General features: G+C 49.4%; 1 protein-coding gene across 1 annotated transcript in view; it reads left to right on the plus strand.

The window, feature by feature from the left end:
• ADAMTS17 (ADAM metallopeptidase with thrombospondin type 1 motif, 17) overlaps positions 1–15,273 on the plus strand; it is a 313,263-nt gene extending 297,990 nt beyond the window's left edge. The window contains exons 21-22 of the mRNA XM_008568277.1: positions 10,862–11,039; positions 12,207–15,273. Of these exons, the coding sequence (XP_008566499.1) occupies positions 10,862–11,039; positions 12,207–12,373 (345 nt within the window). The 3' untranslated portion in view covers positions 12,374–15,273. The remainder of the gene's footprint in view (positions 1–10,861; positions 11,040–12,206) is intronic.
• The last annotated feature ends 6,685 nt before the right edge of the window (positions 15,274–21,958 follow it).

The following is a 21,958-nucleotide window of genomic DNA, read 5'->3' on the forward strand; positions in this document are numbered from 1 at the left end:
CGTTGCTGGACACGGAAAAAAGAAAAAAAAAAAAAAAAAAAAAAAAGGGCCGGCCCGGTGGCGCACTGGATAAGTGCGCCGCTTGGGAAGTGCGGCGGCGCTCCCGCCTGAGGGTTCGGATCCCACATACAGACCGGTTCCCACTCACTGGCTGAGCGAGGCGCGGGAGCGACACCGAGGGTTGCAGTCCCGTTGCTGGTCCCCGGTCCGGTACGGGGGCAACACTGAGGGTTGCGATCCGTTGCCGGACACGGAAAAAAAAAAAAAAAAATGTATGTCTTAGAACAGTTCATCGAGCGTGGTTCAGGCCCCATAAAACAGCACGTGCCCTGGCCTGGTGCCTACACGTGACAGCAGTGTGTCCAGGGGCAGGACATATTTCTGCAGCATTTATGGGTGCCTAGGCCATCCTTCTCCAGCGGGAAGGTCAATGGTGGGAGAGCTCAGTTGCCAGCTGGGAACAGCTCTGGCCCAAGGAGACAGAATGAGTGCTGCTCCCAGTCTCCTCCATGCTCCGGCCCCAAGAGTTTGGGGGACTACCCGGACCCCAGCAGGTCATCGGGGGCCACCTCAGCCTTCTGATTCCCTATTATAAAGTCCCAACCAGAATCTGTAGGTCAGCAGATTGCAGATTCAGAGGAACAGGGACACTGGAAGCTGAGTGCTTGAAAGGTAGCAAGAGTTGAAGGGGGAGGGGTGGGGGTGTCTAAGAAAGCATTTCCCATTTGAGAGCTAGCACAGAGACAGTGGGGATTTTCATTATTGTTCAAACCTGCAATTTCAGGTTTCAGCAGCCTCCCACGTTTTTATTGCTCATGCCAAGTCTGGGGAGAAGTCTGTCAAAACTGCTCTTGAAGAGCTTTTGACATTTCACCAGCCAAGCACTTTTCAGACCCAGACTCCCGTTCACCCCAGAGCCTGCGAAGGCAGCCCCCTCCTGGGCGGCTCTGCAGCAGTGAGGGCTCACACACGTGTTAAATGGCCCTTTAGAATTTCCCTCTTCCAGAGAGTTTTACACCCTCCTTTAGCTAATTCTCAAAACATCCCCTTGGGATCTGCAGTTATAGTCATGATTACACAACTGGGAGAGGCGAGGAGAAGGGAGTCCTGCTGCCATCGGGGTGGGGCTTCTGTGTGGTGATGGAGACCTGGGGGATAGTGGGACCATGGGGGCGGGTGGGCAAGGTTGGGAGGCCAGTGCTGTGTGGCTTGGGACGGGTCACAAAGACACGGAGCCTCACATTCTGCCTCTCTGAAAGGTAGCGCCATGTCCTCTGCAGACCCATTCCTGCATGTATTGAGCACCTGCTGAGTTCCAAGCACTGCCCTGGCCACAGCAGCTGTTAGCATGAGAATTAACTAGAACATACATAAGCCTGGTGCCCAGTGCACGGTGGACACGCACAAGGTGAGCCCTGCTGCTGCTGCTGCCGCGGTGGTGGTGGTTACTATCATTATCTTTCTGAAGAAGCCACGCCAGTAGTGCTTGCACAGTGTCCTGCTGTCACGTGGGTGTGAAGAACAGAAGGCCATTCCTCCTTTGTGCAGGAAACTCTCATCCGCTGAGAGGGAAATCACTTTTTCACAGTCAATTCACAATTCGCATGAAAAGCACATGAGCAAGTGCAAACCAAACATTTCTCTCTTTCCTTTGTTGCCATAAACCGTTTGCTCTTTGTACACCCCAAGTTTTTATTTCATTATTGCTTTTCCAGTGACACCTCCACCCCATGTGTCCCCCTTCCTGCTCAGGGAGGGTCGGCAGATGGACGCAGGGGCCACCTCTCCGTGAGGCGGGTCACTATGCAGCTTTGTGATGGGCAGCTGTAGGCACTTGCTGGGAAGGGGCCAGGAGGGGGCCCCACTGACCCAGGTTGTCTGGCATGGAGCTTTTCTGGTGAATTTATTGCTGCTTCCATCTCTGTCTCAGATAACTAAGCCACATTAAATATGGATGTAATGAACCCTTTGAAAAAAAAGTACCATCAGAGAGAGACCTCAAACAAGACCAGATCTGTTCTTTATAGATCTGTTTGCTTGGAGTGTAAAAGCCAGAAAAATGGCTTCACAGCACTGCTTGGGGCAAAATTTGATGCTATCGGGAGACACTGCAGTCTCCTCACTGTTTAATTAAAGCTAAGGCCTCAGGGGCACACAGATGGAATTCACAGTGTGCCTGAGATACCTTAACACTACCAAGCTCAGGTTGCAGGAGGGTGCCGTGCAAAAGCCGCTCCTTCAGACTATTTGGAGTCACATTTTTCTGCAAGGCCAAAGCAGCCTCTGATTGTGATCCTGGAGGTCTGGCTGTTAGATCAGTGCTGGGCTGTTCACACCTGCCTGCGGAGGCCTGGTGACAGAGCATGGCAGCCCAGGGACAGCTAAGTAGGCAGGCCAGGCAATTCTGTGCCTCCCCAGGTTCCAGGGGCTCCCTGGCCAGCTCTCTTTACTCTTGGCCCTGCATCTGCTGTTATTAATAATAGCAGCACTTGTTGAGACCCATGCTATTTCAGACCCCCTGCTAGGCACCTATTTCATGCTGCCTCCACTCATGGAAGCACTTCTGCAAGGAAGGGTTTATTATCCTGATGCTACAAATAAACTGAGGCTCAGAGAGGGTAAGTCATTTGCCTGAGGTCACACAGCTAGCATGTGGTGATACAGCATGCTAACAGTCTGCCCTCCCCTAGCACCTGGTGCCCCACACCGCAGCCTTCCCAGCAAAACTCTAGTCAAGGAGAATGTGTTACACATGTGGATTTCAGATAAGGGTAGGCTTGGAACCACCTCGACATGAATGAAAATGCAGCCAGTTTGGAAGGTGGGCCACCAGCAGGTTACGCCAAAGGGTCATTGGAAGAATGACCTTTGTATTTTTAATTACATGGTTCATTCTTACTATAGAACACACAAAAGGACAATTAGTCCCCAAAACCATATGATAACATGGTAAATTCTTTAATGGCTGATCTTCCAACTTTTACATGAGTGCACACACGTCTGTTCAACAAGGACCAGATAGCCTCTGTACGTGCTGCCGTGCATCCTGTTTGTCTTGTCACCTAACACATGGGAGCATCTGCCGGGCTGACCCAGACACAGCTCCCAAGCAGATAAGCAAATGCCCCAGAGCGCTCACAAGTTCTTCCAAGTGAGCACAAGCCATTCCCAGCCCACGGCTGTGCGAATAGCACCCCCTAGGACTCCAGCTAGAAGTTAGCAAAACCTGATCTCAGTGGCAGTCAGATCTCTACAAGGGGCAGAATCTGCAGTGGCGGCTAAGGGGTGCCCCCAGCCCTGCCTCCTGGAGCACCGCTTAATAGTGAGAACAGACACTAGTCCCTGCTGAAGAGCTTTGGAGACACCATTCCATGGTCTCATGGAGGACTTTTCATAGACTGGAAAATGAAAAGCCAGTGGCCCATGCAAGGAAAGATGACTGAATGGTGGCTCCGGGCAATGACCTGATTTGATTCCTGGACTCCCAGAACAGCTCTGTCCAGTGCAACCTCAAATTCATGCAGAAGAGTGGAATTCAGTCTGTGGGATGGGGCAACTGGGGTCTTGTCCCTCTTCTGCCACTCACTAACTCTGTGGCCGTGGGCAAGACACTGACCCCTGCCCAGCTCGGTGGCCAGTATCGTCAGTGAGGACTGCTGTGGAATGTTCCATGCTGTTGTGGAATCCTATGAGGGAGCCCACCTGCACATGCTGGAGATGTCACAAGTGCCAGCCCTTTCCTCTTGGCCCCAGGGCAGGGTGAACAAGACTGAGAATTTCAGAGGGGACATTTGTCTTCAAGGTCACCCCAGACACTTAAGTTTTATGATGGTCACTGACCATTTCTGGGCAGAGACCTTGTCGGTTTTGCACTTTGTTTTAATAGGCCCCAGAGGATGGAGCCCTTGCCCTGATTTTCACATACATGTTACCACCACCTGCGGGAGAAACGGAACACTTCCTGGTGCACATGCAAAGCTCAGCCCCGTCACAGAAGTGACTCGGGCTGAGCCCCCAGCTGGCAGAAGACGTGGGGAGCGAGACGGGCGTGTGGTGGGCATCTTCTCCTACAATAGCCTGTGCGGTTTCCTCCCTGAGAACCCCAACAGCTCTGTGCCCTGCCCCGAGCTGTGCTCCTGTCTCCAAGAAGGCATACGAAGTTACCCACTTTCCCTCCCAGGTATGTGTCTTGCAGCAGGTGACACACAGCCAGTGGCCCAGGTACAGATCTGAAGAGAAGAGGGATGCTGGTGTTGCCGTAGGTCAGCACCTGTGTCCCGCTTTTCCCACAGTGGACCTTGCATGTGCCAAATAGTCACTGGAATAAGACGTAGGTTATATGGTGATCCCTGTTTCCCAGGGAGCAGGGTTTTTCTAATTTTATAACCAATTTAGATACGAAGGTCTTACCATGGCGTAGGTTAACTAGTCAGATATTGACTCGAAATATGTAACTTATTAATGTAGTTAAACATTCATATTTAAAGTTATATATTATAAAGATATTTGCATTTAGAAATATCGCTATTTTCTTTCTCTAGAATGTTATAAAATTGAACCTTAAGAAATTGCTGCTTTGGTGGAGTCAAAACCATTGAATATCAGCAGTTTTGTACGGTGCAGCCTGATGTCTGCAGTGTCTGCCTCGTCTTCGCCAGCTCCACTTTCTGAGTCACCTGTGCAGTTTGCCAGAATAAGCACCGTCACCGCCCTCTGACTCCACTGAGCCACCTCCCCACCCCACCCCTTTTTTTTTACTTTGCTGAAATTTTGCTTTTATTTTTTTATTTTCTATTTATTATTGGAACATAGTTGATTATACATATCTGTGGGGTACAGCATTGAATATCAATACCTGTGTGCAATATGTGATGTTCAAATCAGGATAATTAGTGCATTCTTCATTACACAACGTAATCGGATTTTGTGGCCCTTTACCAATTCCTCCCTTACCCCCTTTCCCCTCCCACTTCCGGTAACCTCTGTTCTGTTTTTCTTCTCTTAAAAGTTCAACATACTATTATGATTTTTGTATCATTCTTTCTTTTTTTTTTTTATTTGTTCATTATTTGTTTTTATTAGCTCCCACATGTAAGTGAGGACATGCAGTATTTCTCTTTCTGTGCCTGGCTTGTTTCACTTAACATAATTTTCTGTAAGTTCATCCATGTTGCTGCAAATGGCAGTTTTTCATTTTTTTTTTTTTTTTTATGGCAGAGTAGTATTCCATTGTATAAATATACCACATTTTCCTTGTCCGGTTTTCTGACAACGGACATTTAGGTTGGTTCCAACTGTTGGCTATTGTAAATAGAGCTGTGATAAACATGCAAATGCAGGGGTTCCTTCAACATGATGATTTCCATTCCTTTGGGTATATACCCAGTAGTGGGATTGCTGGATCATATGGCAGTTCCATCTGTAGTTGTTTGAGGAAACTCTAAAACATTTTCCATAATGACTGCATCGATCTACAGTCCCACCAACAGTGTAGGAAGGTTCCTCTTTCTCCATATCCTCGCCAGCATTTGTCATTCTCTGTCTTTAAGATAATAGCCAGTCTAACTGGGGTGAGATGATATCTCAGTGTGGTTTTGATTTGCATTCCCTGGATGCTGAATGATGCTGAGCAATCCCCAACAAAATACCAATGACCTCTTCACAGAAATAGAAAAAACAATCCTAATATTCATATGGAACAACAAAAGATCCCAAATAGTCAAAGCAATTCTGAATGGAAAAAATAAAGCTGGAGACATTACACTACCTGACTTCCAATTATAATACAGCTTCTGGTCAAAATGGCAGAATAGATGGTCGCCAGCATCACTCTTTCCCACAAATCAACAAAGTTACAACTATTAAAAAGTAATGACAGCCAAGCTTGGGCCACTAGAGTTCAGAGGAAGAGGAGGAGAGACCTACATAGTGCATGAAGGCAGGAGAAGCTACGATGAGAGAAAGAAAGGACCACTCTTACCATTTCGAGCTCCAGCCGTGTCCAGGCTGGAACTGCTGAGCGCATGGAGCAGGAGCTGGCAAAAGCAGCAGCTCTGCCCTTCAGATGGAGTTACTTGGCGGCTGCAGGGGAAAAGATGGTCTTGGTGACCCCCAGGACAGCAAGACTACTAATAGGGTTCCCGTGGACCCATATAGGAGTGAGGAACCACAACAACTGAAAAAAGGAGCCACTCAGAGGCCGGTGAGTCATCATAAGGGAACAGCACATGGCCTGTCCCATAGGAAGTGTTTGGAGCATGGATGTTAGGTGAGACGGGCCCACCAGGGGAACCCTGGGGCAAGAACACAGCAAGGATGGCTGATCTGCCCCCCAGTCAGTGCAGGACCACTCAGTGGAGACTGGTCAGGAATATAGAACTGCAGGGGTGCTGTTGGCTGAAAAGACTCAGGCCCAGACCAGAGTTTCTACACAACCCGGGTGTACTGGATCTCATGAGAGCTGGAAGTACCTATAAAGTCAACCACTAAAACCTGAGCTGCACAAATCAGCAGCAAAGCAGCAATTTAGCTCAACCACAGTGCTCAAATGCTGGTCCCCACAGGAAGTTCTCCCATTTTAGAAGTAAGCAAAGGACAACAAATTATGAGTTCCAGTGCAGAGTTTAAGTAGTAGGAACAGCAAATAATCTAACACAGAACTGAAAGAAAAAACAAAATACCCATAGACCAGAGACAAAGTTTGATTTTAACTAATAAAGGTCTCACGTCACCAAAGAACACCTATAAAACCTAGAAGAACTGGAAGTCCCTGGGCTACCAAGCCAGGGGAGGGGGAAGGCTGGGGGTCTCAGCCACGCCCCCCCTGACATAACCAGGCCAGCAATGACCACTGAGCCACAGCAAGAGGCACCCCAGGCTCCCAAACTGGGGTGGTGGGGCAAGGGCTTCAGCCACACACCCCTGACATCTGCACCCAGCCCAGCAATGACCAAGCCACTCATCCTTCCGTCTTCTCACACCATATTTCCTTCTCCCTTTCCCTCTCCTCCTTCCCCCCACTGCTCCGCAACAACATCATAGAATGTAAAAAAAATATTAATAAACTTAAAAAAGTATACTACAGCATGATACTGGCATAAAAACAGACACTCAGACCAATGGAAAAGAATAGAAAACCCAGAAATCAAACCTACAGCCAATTGATCTTTGACAAAGGCACCAAGAACATACACTGGGGAAAAGACAGCCTCTTCAATAAATGGTGCTGGGAAAATTGGACATCCATATATAGAAGAATGGAACTAGACCCGTACCTCTCACCATATACCAAAGTCAACTCAAAATGGATTAAAGAATTAAATATATATCCTGAAACTATAAAACTCCTAAAAGAAAACAGGGGAAACACTTCAGGAAGTAGGACTGGGCAAAGACTTTATGAATATGATTTCAAAAGCACAGGCAATGAAAGGAAAAATAAACAAATGGGATTATATCAAACTAAAAAGCTTCTGCACAGCAAAAGAAACAACAGAGTGAAAAGACAACCTGCAGAGTGGGAGAAAATATTTGCAAACTATGCATCCAACAAAGGATCAATATACAGGGGACTCAAACAACACAACACTAAAAAAACAAGTAACCTGATTAAAAAGTGAGCAAAGGAGCTGAATAGGCATTTCTCAAAGGAAGATGTATGAATGGCCAGCAGACACATGAGAAAATGCTCCACATCACTCAGCATCCAGGAAATGCAAATCAGTGCCACCTTTTTGGAATCTGTGTGTACTGCTCTCACTGGACATTCCCTCAGAAACTGTTTCATGGCTTTGCCCTGTGTGGGCGTGGCTTTGCCCTGTGTGGGCGTGGCTTTGCCCTGCATTAGGACCCTTGGCCTTTTCCTTCGTTCACCCTGTGTGTACAGACTCACAGCCTCTGGGTCAGCCACTAACCAGGTTGCTTTTGTAAGTGGTCTTCAAACACTTCTTACACCATCCTCCCTCGCTCATGATTATGAGTCCTACCTCCAGAAGACAGTTGTTTTTTGCCACTTATTTTATTTTTAGCTCCCCCTCGCCCATCTCCATAGGGTTCATAATGAGCCTTGATTGAGGTTATTCCGGTTAGCGGCATTTTCCCAAACAGTACCTCGACAAAAAAATAATTTAGAGAATTCCTTCCTCCACCCCCGAACGCTGAGAGGTTTTGTTCTTACATAAATATAAGGCAACTTACTCTTTTCTAAGAATAATTTTGACAGAAAGCCTGGAAATCAGAGGCTCGGGCTCTGGCTGCCCATCGCACCACTTGGAGAGCTTTAGAAAACATTGACGCTCTAGTGCCCTCCCCTCCCAAGACAATCTGATTTTATTGGTCTGAGACATCAGGATTTTTTTAAACCTCTCCAGGCACCTCCATGCAGCAGATCCCAATCCACTTCCCAACCCTCCCCCAGGCAATAGTCTTGTTGATGTCACCTGTTCATGTTCAAGTTCTCCTTGTTGGTGGGAACCTCTTCCCATGATTTCATCCCTCAACCTCAGCACCCCTCAAAACTCTGTGTGCCCCAATGCCAACTTCTGAGGTCTGGGGCAGAGCCCAGAAATCTGCATTTGCAATGCATGATGCCTTCTCAATGCCATCAGCAGCCTTTGGTGGGTTTATCTGGGATGTGGAGCAAGGTACTGTGGCCAGCCTCACCTGTCGGGGAGAGAGCCCATTCTGGTTTGAACATGCCAGGGACCACAGGAGAGCTGCTGTGGTTTCCCCAGATCTTTTCTGACTTATTTAAAGACTGGCGCCCCTTCAGAGCAACATTGATTATCCTTCTAAAGTGGAAATAAAAAACCCACATGATCCTGCTTGTCAGACAAGAAAGCAGAGGGATTCACCTGGCTTGGAGAAGCCTCCGTGGGAGCAGATGGTACCCACTTGGACATGGTGGTAACACCACAGTCTTCTGCTGAGCCTGTGCCAGGTGACTCCTTGTAGCCCCCCAGGAAGGCCCTTCCTCCAGCACAGGCGTGGTCAGGCCCAGTGGGGAAGACATGGGGAAGCATGGGATCTGGATGGTACTTGCTGTCCTCATTACATATGGCATTCAGAACAGGGCCCACGGCCAAACCTTCAGGCCCCCTCCCCTCTCTCCACCCCGAGTTGCTGTTATGAACTCCAGCTGGGCTGCTGTGTCCACAGCCTTTGCTTTATTAAAGTTTTTCAGAGAGCTCCCAGAACTCTGTAAATCAGGGTTTGTATGGGCACTGGGGAACACCAGAGAAAGTGCACACATCGACCTGGCTCTCTCCTTGGGAAGAGACCAACTTAATGGAGAGACGGTTCCAAGGGCTCTCAGAGACTGAGCAGAGGTCCAAGAACTTGGAGAGCAGGATCAGGGTGGAGGACTTGGATACCTGGCAGGTTCCTCCCTGGGAAATACAGTAGTCCTCTCTTATCTGCAGTTTCAGTTACCCACAGTCAACCACAATCCAAAAATATTAAATGGGAAATTCCAGAAATAAAAAATTCATAAGTTTTAAATTACACGCTGTTTTGAGTATCGTGATGAAATCTCACATCGTCCCACTTGGTCCCGCCCAGGACATGAATCACCCCTTTGTCTAGCATATCCGAGCTGTCTCTCCTCGTCGCCTGCTAGTCGCTCAGGTGTCAGATGGACTGTCACGGTATCACAGCACTTGGCTTCGAGTCACCCTGATTTTACTTCATAATGACCCAAAAGCACAAGAGGAGTGATGCTGGCATGTCGTTACAATTGTCCTATTTTATTAGTTACTATTGTTGATGTCTTTACCTAATTTACAAGTTAAACTTTATCATAGGTATGTATGGAACATAGTATACAGGGTTCAGCACTATCCACGGTTTCAGGCATCCACTGGGGGTCTTGGGACGTATCCCTGCCGATAGGGGGGATTACTGTACTTTAAGAGAAAGTGAAGGGGAACGGAAGGGAGAACAGAACCATAGAGTAACGTCTTCCCAGGTCTGCTCCTTGGGAATGTGGGATCATCTGCTCACCACATTGACCTGGTTTTAGCAAACTCTGCCTCCTCGGGGCAGGGCTGCAAGTACTAGAAGTGCCAGTAACTAGGGATTTGGTGTCTAAATTAACACGTTAGCTCTGGTATGCACAAGAGGTTGTACTTTATTTTCTTTAGCTTTAGTTAATTCTGAGTCCCAATCCTCCTTCAGGTTTGTGGGAAATTCAATTCCACTGGGCTCCTGTCCATGACCAGGAGGCAAAGGCCCCAGAGCCTCAGGCAGCAGAAAGCGCTGGGGAGACCCCTGTGATCATCAGGCCCTGTCCCTCCTGGGGGCCACTGAGCCATCTTGCCCTTTCTCAAGAATTCAAAGCCTGGCTCTCTGCTTAGAACAGAGGTGGGAGGTGAAATGCAACCAGTGTGAATTAATATTTCAGCAATTGTCTTATGTCTTGGTCTGCTTGGGCGGCTCCAGTTCTGAAGGCTGGAAGTCCTTGATCAAGGCGCTGGCAGTCCTAGATCAAGGTGTCTGGGGAGGGCTCTCCTGGTTTGCAGACAGCTGCCTTCTCATTGCGTCCTCACAGGGAGGAGAGAGAGCTCTGGTCTCTTTCTCTTCTTATGAGAACAACACTAATCCCCTCCCAGAGGCCCCACTTCCTAATACCATCCCACTTGGGGTTAGGGCTTTAACATACGCATTTTGGGAGGACATAAACATACAGTTCATACATCATGAAACAGTCTCCCATCAGGTGGCTGGTGCTCTTGCCCTGAATTACTGCAAGCACCAGGGAATGACACACGTGGCCAGGCCCAGGGGCAGCCACGTTGTGAAGCCATCATCCCTGCCCCCTGGTCCAGTTTAGTCCCCCAGCTCAGGCTGTCCCTGTCTCTGGCAGTGCTCGTCAACCTGTGGGAAGGGCCTGCAGTCCCGTGTGGTGCAGTGCATGCACAAGGTCACCGGGCGCCATGGCAGCGAGTGCCCTGCCCTCTCCAAGCCGGCAGCCTACCGACAGTGCCACCAGGAGGTCTGCAACGACAAGATCAACGCCAACACCATCACCTCCCCTCGCCTCGGTGAGTACCCCTGCAGGCTCCAGTTCCTGGGGGTGCTGTGTGCTTTGCTGGCAGTGGGGTTCTGTAAGCCAGAAAGCCCCTTTCTTGGGCCTTATTTGTCATATAAGGCTGACATTTGTCAGTTTTGTAGAAGAGAAGAGGCTTCAGAGATGGAATTTCATTTTCTAACTGCAGTCTCAAACACAGGACCTTGAGCATTCCACTGTCCCCTCTGCCCACACAGAAGGTTTCTCCAGCGTTTGAGGACCCCTGTGCAGGAGGGGGGTGAAAGGGAGTGCTTCTTTCTAAAGACGAAAGACCTGGGGGTATCGCTGATGAGGCCTTCACAAGGTATGCATAGGACCTTCTCAGGCTGATGCCCAGGAGCTGGCAGATGTGGTGGAGAGGTGGGAGCACTTGTGGGAGCAGTTTGACCCTGAGCACTCAGAACCTGGCCCTTTTCCAGTTCACACCGCAGGCCAGTGGTATGAGAAGGAGAAGAGGATCATTTGACATTGATCTGATGATGCCTTTTAACAGAGATTCTGCTTTTCCAAATAGAAGTCCCTGGGAAATATCTTCCTACCCAAAGCCCCTTTCCCTAATGCTGGAACTCCACCAAAAAGAAAGGGGTTGCTAAGCATCTTCCTTTGGGGTGGAGGCCCTGGGGTTTGTGGAGGTGCATGGCTGGCGTGTGCACACACGAGCCCGCTTGGTAACCTCAGAGACCTCTTCTGAGTAGGGCCTTTCCATACTACCAAGACCCTGAAGGTGATCTGGGTGGCTTATTTGTACTTTGACTTCGTGCTTTTGTGGGTCCTTTGATGTCCACAGCTCTGTGCCATCTGTTTTATAAGTGCCAACAGTAATGGTGTCCTCAGCCACAAGATAACAGTAAGTGCTACTTAGCTCAGGAACAGGGTGGCCAGTGCCCTTTCCCATGAAGAGGCAGCCAGACCACCACACTCAGTCAAGCGCTTGGGTTGGACATAGTGAGGTGGGTCACCTGTAGTAAAAAGTGCCCCTGGTGGGGGCATGATCTCATCGGTCTGTGCAAGGTCGACTGATGTGTGCACAAGGGCGAGAGAGCCCCAGACCGTCAGACCACAGGCCATCCCTGTGTGTACACCACGATGCAACCACGCCATCCCTAATCCCTGGGTATTGTCTCTCTGCTGTCCCCCTTAGCTGCTCTGACCTACAAATGCACGCGGGACCAGTGGACGGTGTATTGCCGGGTCATCCGAGAAAAGAACCTCTGCCAGGACATGCGGTGGTACCAACGCTGCTGCCAGACCTGCCGGGACTTCTATGCCAACAAGATGCGCCAGCCGCCTCCACCACCAAGCTCATGACGCGCGGCCTGGCAGTCGCTCAGCACTCTGGTCTGAGGCCTGGCGTTTAGTGAGTGGAAAGGCCACCCACCAACAGTTTACCAGCCCTGAGGCCAGGACCCCCCACAGCACGCTGTGCTCCCCAAAGCCGCCCCGGAATCCAGTCGCTTAGAACTTGAGAGTGGACTTGATGTTTGCCATTAGTGCTTTTGTACTTAATATATTGTAACAGCCACTGGATGGCTTTCTACAGTAAGGAAAAAATAGGCATGAGTCACAAAATAATGATAATTTCTAAGGTTCCGTGTACCTCAAAGGGGAACGCCTCTGGCAGACAGTTGTCAGAAGAGAGAGACGTCATGCAGCACTTCTGTCTCGGCTTTCTTTTGACACTTGAGTTCCCAGTGCTTGATGTACCATGGGGGGAATAGCCCCAAAATGAGACATTTCATGTTAAAAGAGGCTTTATTCTGACAGCCAGCAACACCCCGGATGGAAGGACAGATGTCAGTGAGTCTGTGATAATGGCTTCTCTGGAGAGGGCTGGGCTGCCAGAGCCCACGTTCCCTTTAGTCTAACTTTCTTGACAACACAAAAATCAGGACTTTGCCTCTCTGCCCATCTCTGAGAACAGATTCTCTAAATCCTGGGCCATCCATGCCTTGGAAGTCTTGGCCCTGGGAGTTTAATCTGCGTGGGTCAAAAAGGACACCAGCGCCAAGTATTTCTCCACACCACTCGTGTGGGGAGAATATTCTACGAGGGTCTGGGTTTGGGGAGGCATCGAAATTTCAGAGCTCTGTTGTCCACCACGTAGGGAAAGAGGGGAGACTTTCTTCAAGGTGCTGTGACACAGGACACATGCCTATTGTGGCGATGGCATTGCTTCCTCACATAAAGGAGCTCAGGACAGCTTTGTCAGGGGTGCGTGGGCTACCCCTCTGCTTGATGGGGACATCCACTGTAGCCAGCACTCCATGAAGCTTTGCACCTTATAGATGCTGTGTCACACCCCAGCAGCTTTCCATTGACCTTGGCTGTTTATCCAAAGTTAAAATTACATTTAGGACCTTCAAGGATGCAAGCTCAGGCCTGGGATCTGCAGAGTCAGGCCTGACTATTTCTGGCATGGGGTGGGTTTCCTCTGTGAACCACTCAGCCTGGCGCACCAGGGCCATGGGAGGGCCACCACCTGGCTGGGCTCGCTGCACACCCTCTGAGCCCTCCCGTAGGCCAGACTTTGCAGTGCCTGTTGTTGTCATGGCTGTCACTGTTGACCCATCTTCTGGGTGGGGCCAGGATGATGCTCAGAAAGGCATGAAGTCATCTTTCCCTCCTGCAGCCCCCTCATCCCTGCCACAGAGCTCTTCCCTCTCCCGAAGTCCAGAGCAAATGACCAGGGTGCCTCTTTTTGAGAGCAAAGAAGATCGTAGGACCCTGCCTGCCGCAGGAAGCCAGACTGGGGGCAGAGACCCCAAATTTTAGGACTGCCTTGCTCACCAACTTGGTGGGCATTTCCTGGGTGCTTGTGTTCTAAGACTTTACCATGAGAAACCCCCTTTCTCCCCCCAGATTTCAGACAGAGGCTTGCACTTGGGCTCATTTCCATGGGATCAGCTCCAAGTGCCTCTTGATTTATTGGTGCTGTGTCTGTTTTCTGTTTTATTTTTTAATGTCACAACTTTAGGGTTAGCTTAAATTAGAAGGAAAAAAAAAAGCCACCTCTCTGCCTTCTCAACCTTATCGTATGAGCTATGCTTTTGTTTTTGATTTTTAATACCCCAGAGGCAGAGACGTGGTGGGGATGGCAGGGAATTTATTCAGTTCTGCTTGAATCAACAGACAGTTGTGAGAGACCCCCCCCCCCCCTAGGTGCTCTGTAGAGAAAACTAGGAGAATGTCAGGACGGAGTGGCCCATCCTGTGGGGTAACACCAGGGCCTGTGCAAAACACTGTGTTCCCCAGCTCAGGCCTGGCCACCAGCAGACTCCCTGAATCCATTTCCACAAAATTCTCAAACTTGGGGAGCTGGAGTTCAATTTTTCCTCAGCTCCAAATGGGCTGTAAATTTACCAAATGACATTAGCCTTTTAGAGCCAAGGAACAGAGCCAGGGCAGCCAGCTAAGGAAACCACAGTGGCCTCATTGCTCATCTGCGTGGGCCCACCCAGGCCAAGCAAGCACGTGCATGTGCCCTAGGTGGGCACTTACCCTGGTGCCTCTGACTCTCCCCCTGGCCACCCTGACTGTATCAACTGGACTCCCCTGGTAAGGGCCCCATAAGCTCAGAATGAAAATGGTTGGTTCAGTGATTGTTAAACAGCCCATTGTTTCCCCAAAGTCTGCATCTTTCTGAGCTCTTTTAGCTCACACCAGCGCTGGCACTTTGAAACCCACCAGCCCGCCTTCTGTGTATGGCTCTAGCGATGATTTATTTCATGAAGCCGTCTCAACACTCTCGTTCCACCTTATACAGAGACATTGAAACTTTGATTACAACAGCGATGTCTCTGTAGGGTTAACAAGACCTTGTACTGTCACTCAAGTACTGTACCTGTGGTTGCACAGGTGTGTTACTAGTTCGAGTCTCACGATCTTATGGTGCTATTTTTATTGGTGCAGATTGAAACCCTCTCAGCTGACCGTGGCTTGATAGTAGCAGAACACAGGAAGAGATCCTCTACGTCAATAATATCATTGTTCTTTTTTTTCAGTTCAGAGTCAAATGTATATATTTTTTATTAGTTAACTTACATTACATACTGTACCCATGGTATTTTTCTTTTACTTTTTGGTGCTGGTTTTGAAAGGAAAAAAAAAAAAAAAACAGAAGACAAACATTGGATGCCATTATACATGAAAAATGAATCATATCATTGGAAGCAAGTTGACTATTTGTAATAAAATGTTTTCCCATAACAGTTTTAAGCTGTCTGTGAAGTAAAAGACAAAAGCCAGTCCTCAGGGGCTGGTGAGGGGTTGTCTCCTTCCCTGCTGCAGTGGTCACCTGGCTTGCCTGGGACTTGGCCACAGTTGTGGCCCATGTCAGAGGGCTAGTAAATGCAGTCCTGGTGGGTGGCTGCTGTCTCCCCAAGCGAGTGCTAACAAATCATTCAGTCCTGGGCCTCATCCCTGGGTGGTTGCAAAACCCTGGGTGGGGACCTGAAGGTCTGACATCTGTGCCATGAGCCTGTGTGTCCGACATGGAGAGCGCAGGCCATGGCAGAGCAGGTGCCCGCTCCCTACACCGGGCTCTCCAGCCGTTAACCCTGACATGCCAGCAGGGTGTGAGAGTGAGTCCTGGCCCTGCCCACCGCCCAGCACTGGGGACATGGCAATGGCACCACCCAATCACAACTGGGACGACTGCACCATTTGGACCCCATCTGGGCCCGACGAGGAGCAGGGATGTCACAGCTCGAGTGGGTGGGCACTTACCTCCTGCAGGCAGAAGGAGCTCCCCACCTAGGAAATGAGAGAGCCTCCTATTAGGACTGGAGAAGCACCCAGAAACTTCACTAAATAGCAATTTGTTGAACAGACAACAAACTGCCCACAGCCCCCTGGTTGCCAGGAGACCTGTGGTATGTGTTAATTCTCAAAAACCATTGCCAGCCTGCCTCCATGACCTGTTAGAACCTTCTCCTTCCTCTGAGTGTTGTGATCTCTCTGGTGGGTTGACTTTTAACAGCCCCATTGGCAGGTAATTTCTGCTGCTTCAATTCCTGGGTGGCCCTTTGCAATTCTGGTTTGTTAGATGGAATTGACAAGCCCCCCATCAGCAAGTGCTGAGTGAGCTTCTACTGGGCTTCCTGGAACTACCGAGAACACAAAAGAACAAAAGACCTGCTCAGGAGCCCATGGTCCTACTAGGCAGAAAAGCCTGGAGGCCCCACAACAGAGAATGAGTGAGAGTGGCAGAAGCTCCAAGGAGGGAAAGGTCGGGACTTCCTCTGTGGGTTTGTTGATTGACCTCGTGACTCAGACTAGAAGGGTGGGGTTGCAATCTTTCACAGTGGTGCTCTCCCTCTGCAAAGAGTCTCAGCAAAAGCCTCACATTTCTGCTGCGAGGCACAAATCCACCTGCATCTGGTCCGCCTCCTCCACCTGACAACGGAGGCAGTGGCCTCCTGGAAGGCCAGCCACATACTGTCACTGACCCCCATCAGGGCTCCACACTCTGTCTCCACCTCCTACCCCTTCAGCCACTCCTGTGGCTTTTGCCCCTGCTCTTCACTAACACTGTCCTTGACAGGTCACCAGTGCTGTCATGGTGTCAGATCAAGTAGACATCTTAGTGTCCTATTCTCCAGCTCTCAGCAGCTCTCTCCTGGGGTACCACCCTCTCCTGACTTTTCTTGTAGGGGATGGAGTGTCCCAGAGCCCACCCCTCCACTCTCTTCTCTCTGTACTTTCTCCCTAGGCCGTATCACCCAGACCCAAGGCTTTCAAAACTGTATGTATTCTGGTATCTCCCAAATGAACACCTTTGGCCCTGACCACTCCCTTGACCTTCACACTCACATGTGACCTCTCCACATGGATAGTCCACAGGAAGCTCTGGGACTGGGATGCCCCTCAGAGTTGTCCCGAATCTGCAATTTGGGCAGGAAGTTTAGTGAGGGCAGCTCACCTCTGCTGGGGTGGCTCAAAGAACAAGGAGAGACTGGGATTATCAGAAGGTTTACACCCTCGCATGTCTGGCAGCTGATGCCAGCTGTGAGTGAGAACCTCAGCCAGGGCTGTTGGCCAGCACATCAGTAGGTCCATCTATCTTACCCTTATAGATGGTTTAATTAACTATCTCCAAACCTACCTACAGGTAAGGCTACCCGGCTGCTACTCTGACCTTGCCACTCTTTTTGATCATTACACCCACCCTGTTTCTAACTGTTAAGGGCCACCAGTTGGCTTCTATTATTTTGGAATCCTTTTAATAACCCCATTGCTATCAGAAAGCCCCTCTCTTTCACCATCTCGACTGCCAGCGATGACCTATGGAGGACAGCTATGACTCAACTACCCCTCGCTGCTGGTGCCCTCTCTCCAGGACTGCCTTACTGCTCTGGCAGATGGAGTATCCCGTGGGCCTCCTGTGGAATATAGCCTGGGGAGGTGCTCCAGCCTTGCAGGGGACATCCTCCACAGCAGGCCCACCCTCTGAGCCCTTCGATCCCTATGTCCACCACCCACCATAGCACTCCTACTTTACTTTGTGTGACCATCACTTTCCCCAAGATTCCACAAGCCATCTGCCTCCCGGGGTCCTCACCGGGGAGTTGAATCCATGGAGAGGGCTCCCATCACAACAAACTTTCCATCTTTACGTTCCACTGTTGCAGATCTAGCACCCTCAGATCTGGTCCCATGCACACCCTCCTGGTGTCTGCATGCACGTGTCTACCAGGTCTTGCACCTCTTTTGGGATCTAGTTCCTTTCCTTCCGCAGCTGGGTTACACTGTGATTTAGGTGTCTGTCTGGTGGCCAGGAGGGGAGGTAGGGACAGAATCTGACTCGGAGGGTGTTCATGTTATTTTGCAAGGCATAGGCCTCAGCATCATCTTCAAGCAAGGAAGCAGCGATAGATTTAACAGAAAAGAGAGGGCCACTTCTGCAGGCCGGGAAGATTCTGGAGAATGTGGGGTTTTATGGTTTTTAGAGCATTGACCTAGATATCTCCATTCTGATCTCTTTTCTGATTAGGAAAGAGTACCACATTCCTAATCAGCGTCCTGACCTGGGTGTAACCAACCTGCTAGGGCTGAGAATTTAACCTTCTCTGCGGCTTCCATAGTCACTATCACTAAAGTCTGATCCTCAGCTTTTCCTGCCCTCCACTTGTAAGAGATGAGAGTCTTGTTCTATGCTGCCAGGGAAGCTCTGATTTCCACACTTGACTTAAATTGGTGATTGATCAGCAGCCGCATTTCTATTGTCTTTCTCCAAAGCATCACCAACCCTCAGCAACAGCCATTTGATTTCTTTGCCTTCTCATTTCTATTTCCCTACGTTTTCACATGACTGAGCTATTACACCACCAGTGAATGTTGAACCGTTACCCGTACAGAGATACGGGCTTCCCTCCATGGTGGGCTCCCTGCATCCAGCTGGCAGGTGAGGCACTTCCAAAATTCTATGTCAGGTCTGCTTGCTGAGACCACTCCTGGCAGGAGCCAAATGCCATAGTTTGGTTTCTCAGGAACCAGTCTCTGAGATGGAGATTTGTGGGCAGGAGGCTTATTGGGAGGTGCCTTCAGGAACACCATTAAGTGGTGAAAGGATGGCATTGGGCACAGGGAGACAGTCACAACGGGGGCTCAGCCAGTACCACAGGGAGCTGTGGAGCCGGAATGGCCCTTCACCCTTGTCCCACATGGAGGCAATGGGGCAGGCCTCTGTACGTCATGGGAAGGGGCATGATCTTGAGAGACCACTCCCTTCTCCTGAGAGCAGTGCCTGGGGATGGCCTCGGCTGTGAGCAGCCACCCCTCCTGCGATCTGGGGAGTGAATTTCTCAGTCCTGGAGGGGTCTGTGTCGCACACCACAGCATCCACTGCGTACCTCAGACTTAGACTTTTCCAAATTACGTTCCCAGTCTCCTCCCTCCTTTCCTTCTGGAGGTTTCTCAAAATCAGTAAATGGCACTACTAGGTTTTGATGTTAAAACCTCAAAGTCATCCTTGTTTCCTCAGTTTCCCTTTCTATACCCCATCCAGTTCAGCCAAAAAATACCATTGGTTCTGCCTCCAAATGATGTCTCCAATCTGTCCACCTCTCCATGCCAGGTCACAGACGTCTCACTGGGACCCCGCGGTAGCTTCCTGTCTTAGTCCGTTAGGGCTGTTATAACAAAATTCCTCAGACTGTGTCATTTATAAACAGAAATGTATGGCTCACAGTTCTGCAGACCGGGAAGTCTGAGGTCGAAGCGCCAGCAGACAGCGTCCACTTCAAAGACGGTGCCTCGCGCTCCAGCCTCACATGGCGGAAGGGCAAAGCGCTCTCTGGGGCCTCGTTTATAAAGGTGCTAATCCCATTCATGACGACTCTGCCTTCTAGACCCAGTCACCTCCCTGATGCCCCATCTCCCAACCCCACTGCACTGAGGATGAAGTTTCAACACATAAATTTGGGGTGGGGGGAGGCACACACGTTCAGAGAGTAGCACCTCCTGTCACCCCTTTTCCTCACTAGGTCCCTCCGATACAATCTTCACACCCCAGCCAGGGTAATACTTGAAAAACGTAAGTCATAATAAAAATATAAAACATAAAAACATCAATGACATTTCCCATTTCCCTGCTTAAAACCGTCCAATAGCCTCTCGCCCCTGTGGTCTTCTCAGGCCAGTGTGACTCTGTCCCTCCTGCACCCCTCCAGGCACCAGCCACAGTCTGCTCTCCATCCCATGAGCCTCCCACCTCTTCCCCACCTCTGGGCCTTTGCAGGTGCTGTTTGCTCTGTTGATCATGCCACCCTGCCCTACAGTTCTTCCCACGGCTGGTTTATCTGCACCTCCATGTCCCAGCTCAAATGTTATTCCTCATACAGACACCTGTTGAATGCTCTGTGTAATGTGGCTTCCCAGTCATCGTAGCTGCTGTATCTCTTCCACAGAGCTTGTCATAACCTGGAGCTACTCTGTTAACTTTCTCACATGTGTGTTGTCTGTCTTCCCATCCAGAAAGTAAGCTCTACCAGGGCAGAAATCGTGTCCCACTGGGTAGACACTGGTGCCCAGCATGTGCATGTGCTAAGGGAATATGCTTATCCTTTGCTAGTTCTAATTTTTATCATTTAAATTATTTTCAGATAAATCCAAGACTGTACTGGGATGTTTGCACTGGGTAATAAAAATGCACTCTAAATTCAATAATGTTTTTGGCTTATACCTCAAATGATACAAATATTTGGACAACCGGCTTCAAGTCAATGAAAAAAAGATGTTGGCCTTTTTTCAAATTCTCCCCCTTGTCAACCATCCCTTGCCAACGAATAGGTGTTTCCAGGTGGTTGCCATGGTAATCTGGAAGCTGCTTTTTCTCTTTTTCATGTTATCTGTGGAACAGGAGAGTGACAGACTCAGGAGGCAGAGAAAAGTGCGTGGTTCGGTGAGGATCTTTGTAAATCGATGTGGTACCACCATCTGGTGTTTCCAGAATAAAAGTTCTAATCACGCAGCTCACAGTGTTGTCGGGACAAGCCCCCATGTCTGGCAGGGACCCAGTGTGACATGGGAGCTCACTGTAGGATTTCCTCGAGAGGGGACCTCTCTCATTCCCCCATGCACTACAAACTTGTCATCCCCTGGCTTTGAAGCCCTCCACAGAAAAACCACCCCTGCAGAGCCCAAGCAGCCTCATCATTCTGAGGGATAACATTAAAAATGACCAAGAAACTAGAAGGTTTTCCTCCTGTAATTCCTTAAGAGAACACAGGATTTCCCTTGGAAAAGACTAGATATTCAAGTCTGGGGGAATCCATCCCATTGTAGGGAAAAAGTAAAGGGGCCAGTGAATGAGAGTCCCTTACAGACAGAGGCCAGTCAAGCCACAGCAGAACTCCTTCCTGGCGGAGCCGTCAGGAGGAGCCTCGCCCACACATAGCAGGGCTGCCACAGGACCTGCCCGTCACTGATGCTGCATGCAGCCAGCCCTGCTGCGGGCGGCACCGAGGCTGCATCCACACGCATGCAGGAGGCTCAAGTGAGGCTCATGGAGAATGACAGTGTCCCTGAGGCTTCCAACAAGCTGCTCCTTTTTACTCCTCCTCATCCTTCCTCTCTGTCTCTCTCTTCTCAAAATCCCTTCCTTGTCCTTTTGGTCTGTCTCTTTCTTGTATCAGGATTTCTTCTCTTTCTCCCTCCCCACGTCCATCTCTCCTTCCCTTTCCCTCCCTTTCCACTTTCTACATTTTCCCCACCCTCTCCAATTTCAGATAAACATAAAAACATAAATGGCATCCCCCTTCTTATCACCATTCAATAGATGATCCACTTCTGACTCAGGCCCCATTGTAGATGTGGAAATGCCCACTGAGGGCCCACTCGTAGGTCTCCAGGGTGTGGGAGCTGCACTGGGGGCTGTTTCACCAAGCCTTGGGGTTGCAAAGACCTTTTAAAAATTCACTCTCAAACTACTGCCCAAGGATCCTTCAAACTAACCATTCTTTAGAAGTTTTAGAGGTCCCTGGGTACTCACTTCCAGCTTATTTCTGTGTGTGCCAATCACACATTCAGCAGTCCTTTAGCCAATGATGTACCTCCAGCAATTGGCTATCTTGCCACTGAGGTTAGTTTTAACATGCCAGTTGATAGTTATGAAACAGCAGTTCTAGAAGTCCCGTCCAAGGATCGCTATGTATTAACACATCATTAAAATAGTATATTGCAAAGTCAACATATGATTATAACTGTTGACCTATCAAATACTGAAAGATTTTGAAACCTCAGTGGAAGCCAAATGTCATTTTATTAAATTGTGATACAGGAAAGGGAAGAGAGAGTGTTGCAAATGTTGCAATGGGGTTGGTTTGACACGTTAGTGGTTTTTGCCAATATTTTCTTTAACAAAATAAGTATATAATATATCCACACAAATTACAT

This window comes from Galeopterus variegatus, unplaced genomic scaffold (assembly GCF_000696425.1).
Source record: "Galeopterus variegatus unplaced genomic scaffold, G_variegatus-3.0.2 Scaffold393, whole genome shotgun sequence".
Taxonomy (NCBI): Eukaryota; Metazoa; Chordata; class Mammalia; order Dermoptera; family Cynocephalidae; genus Galeopterus; species Galeopterus variegatus.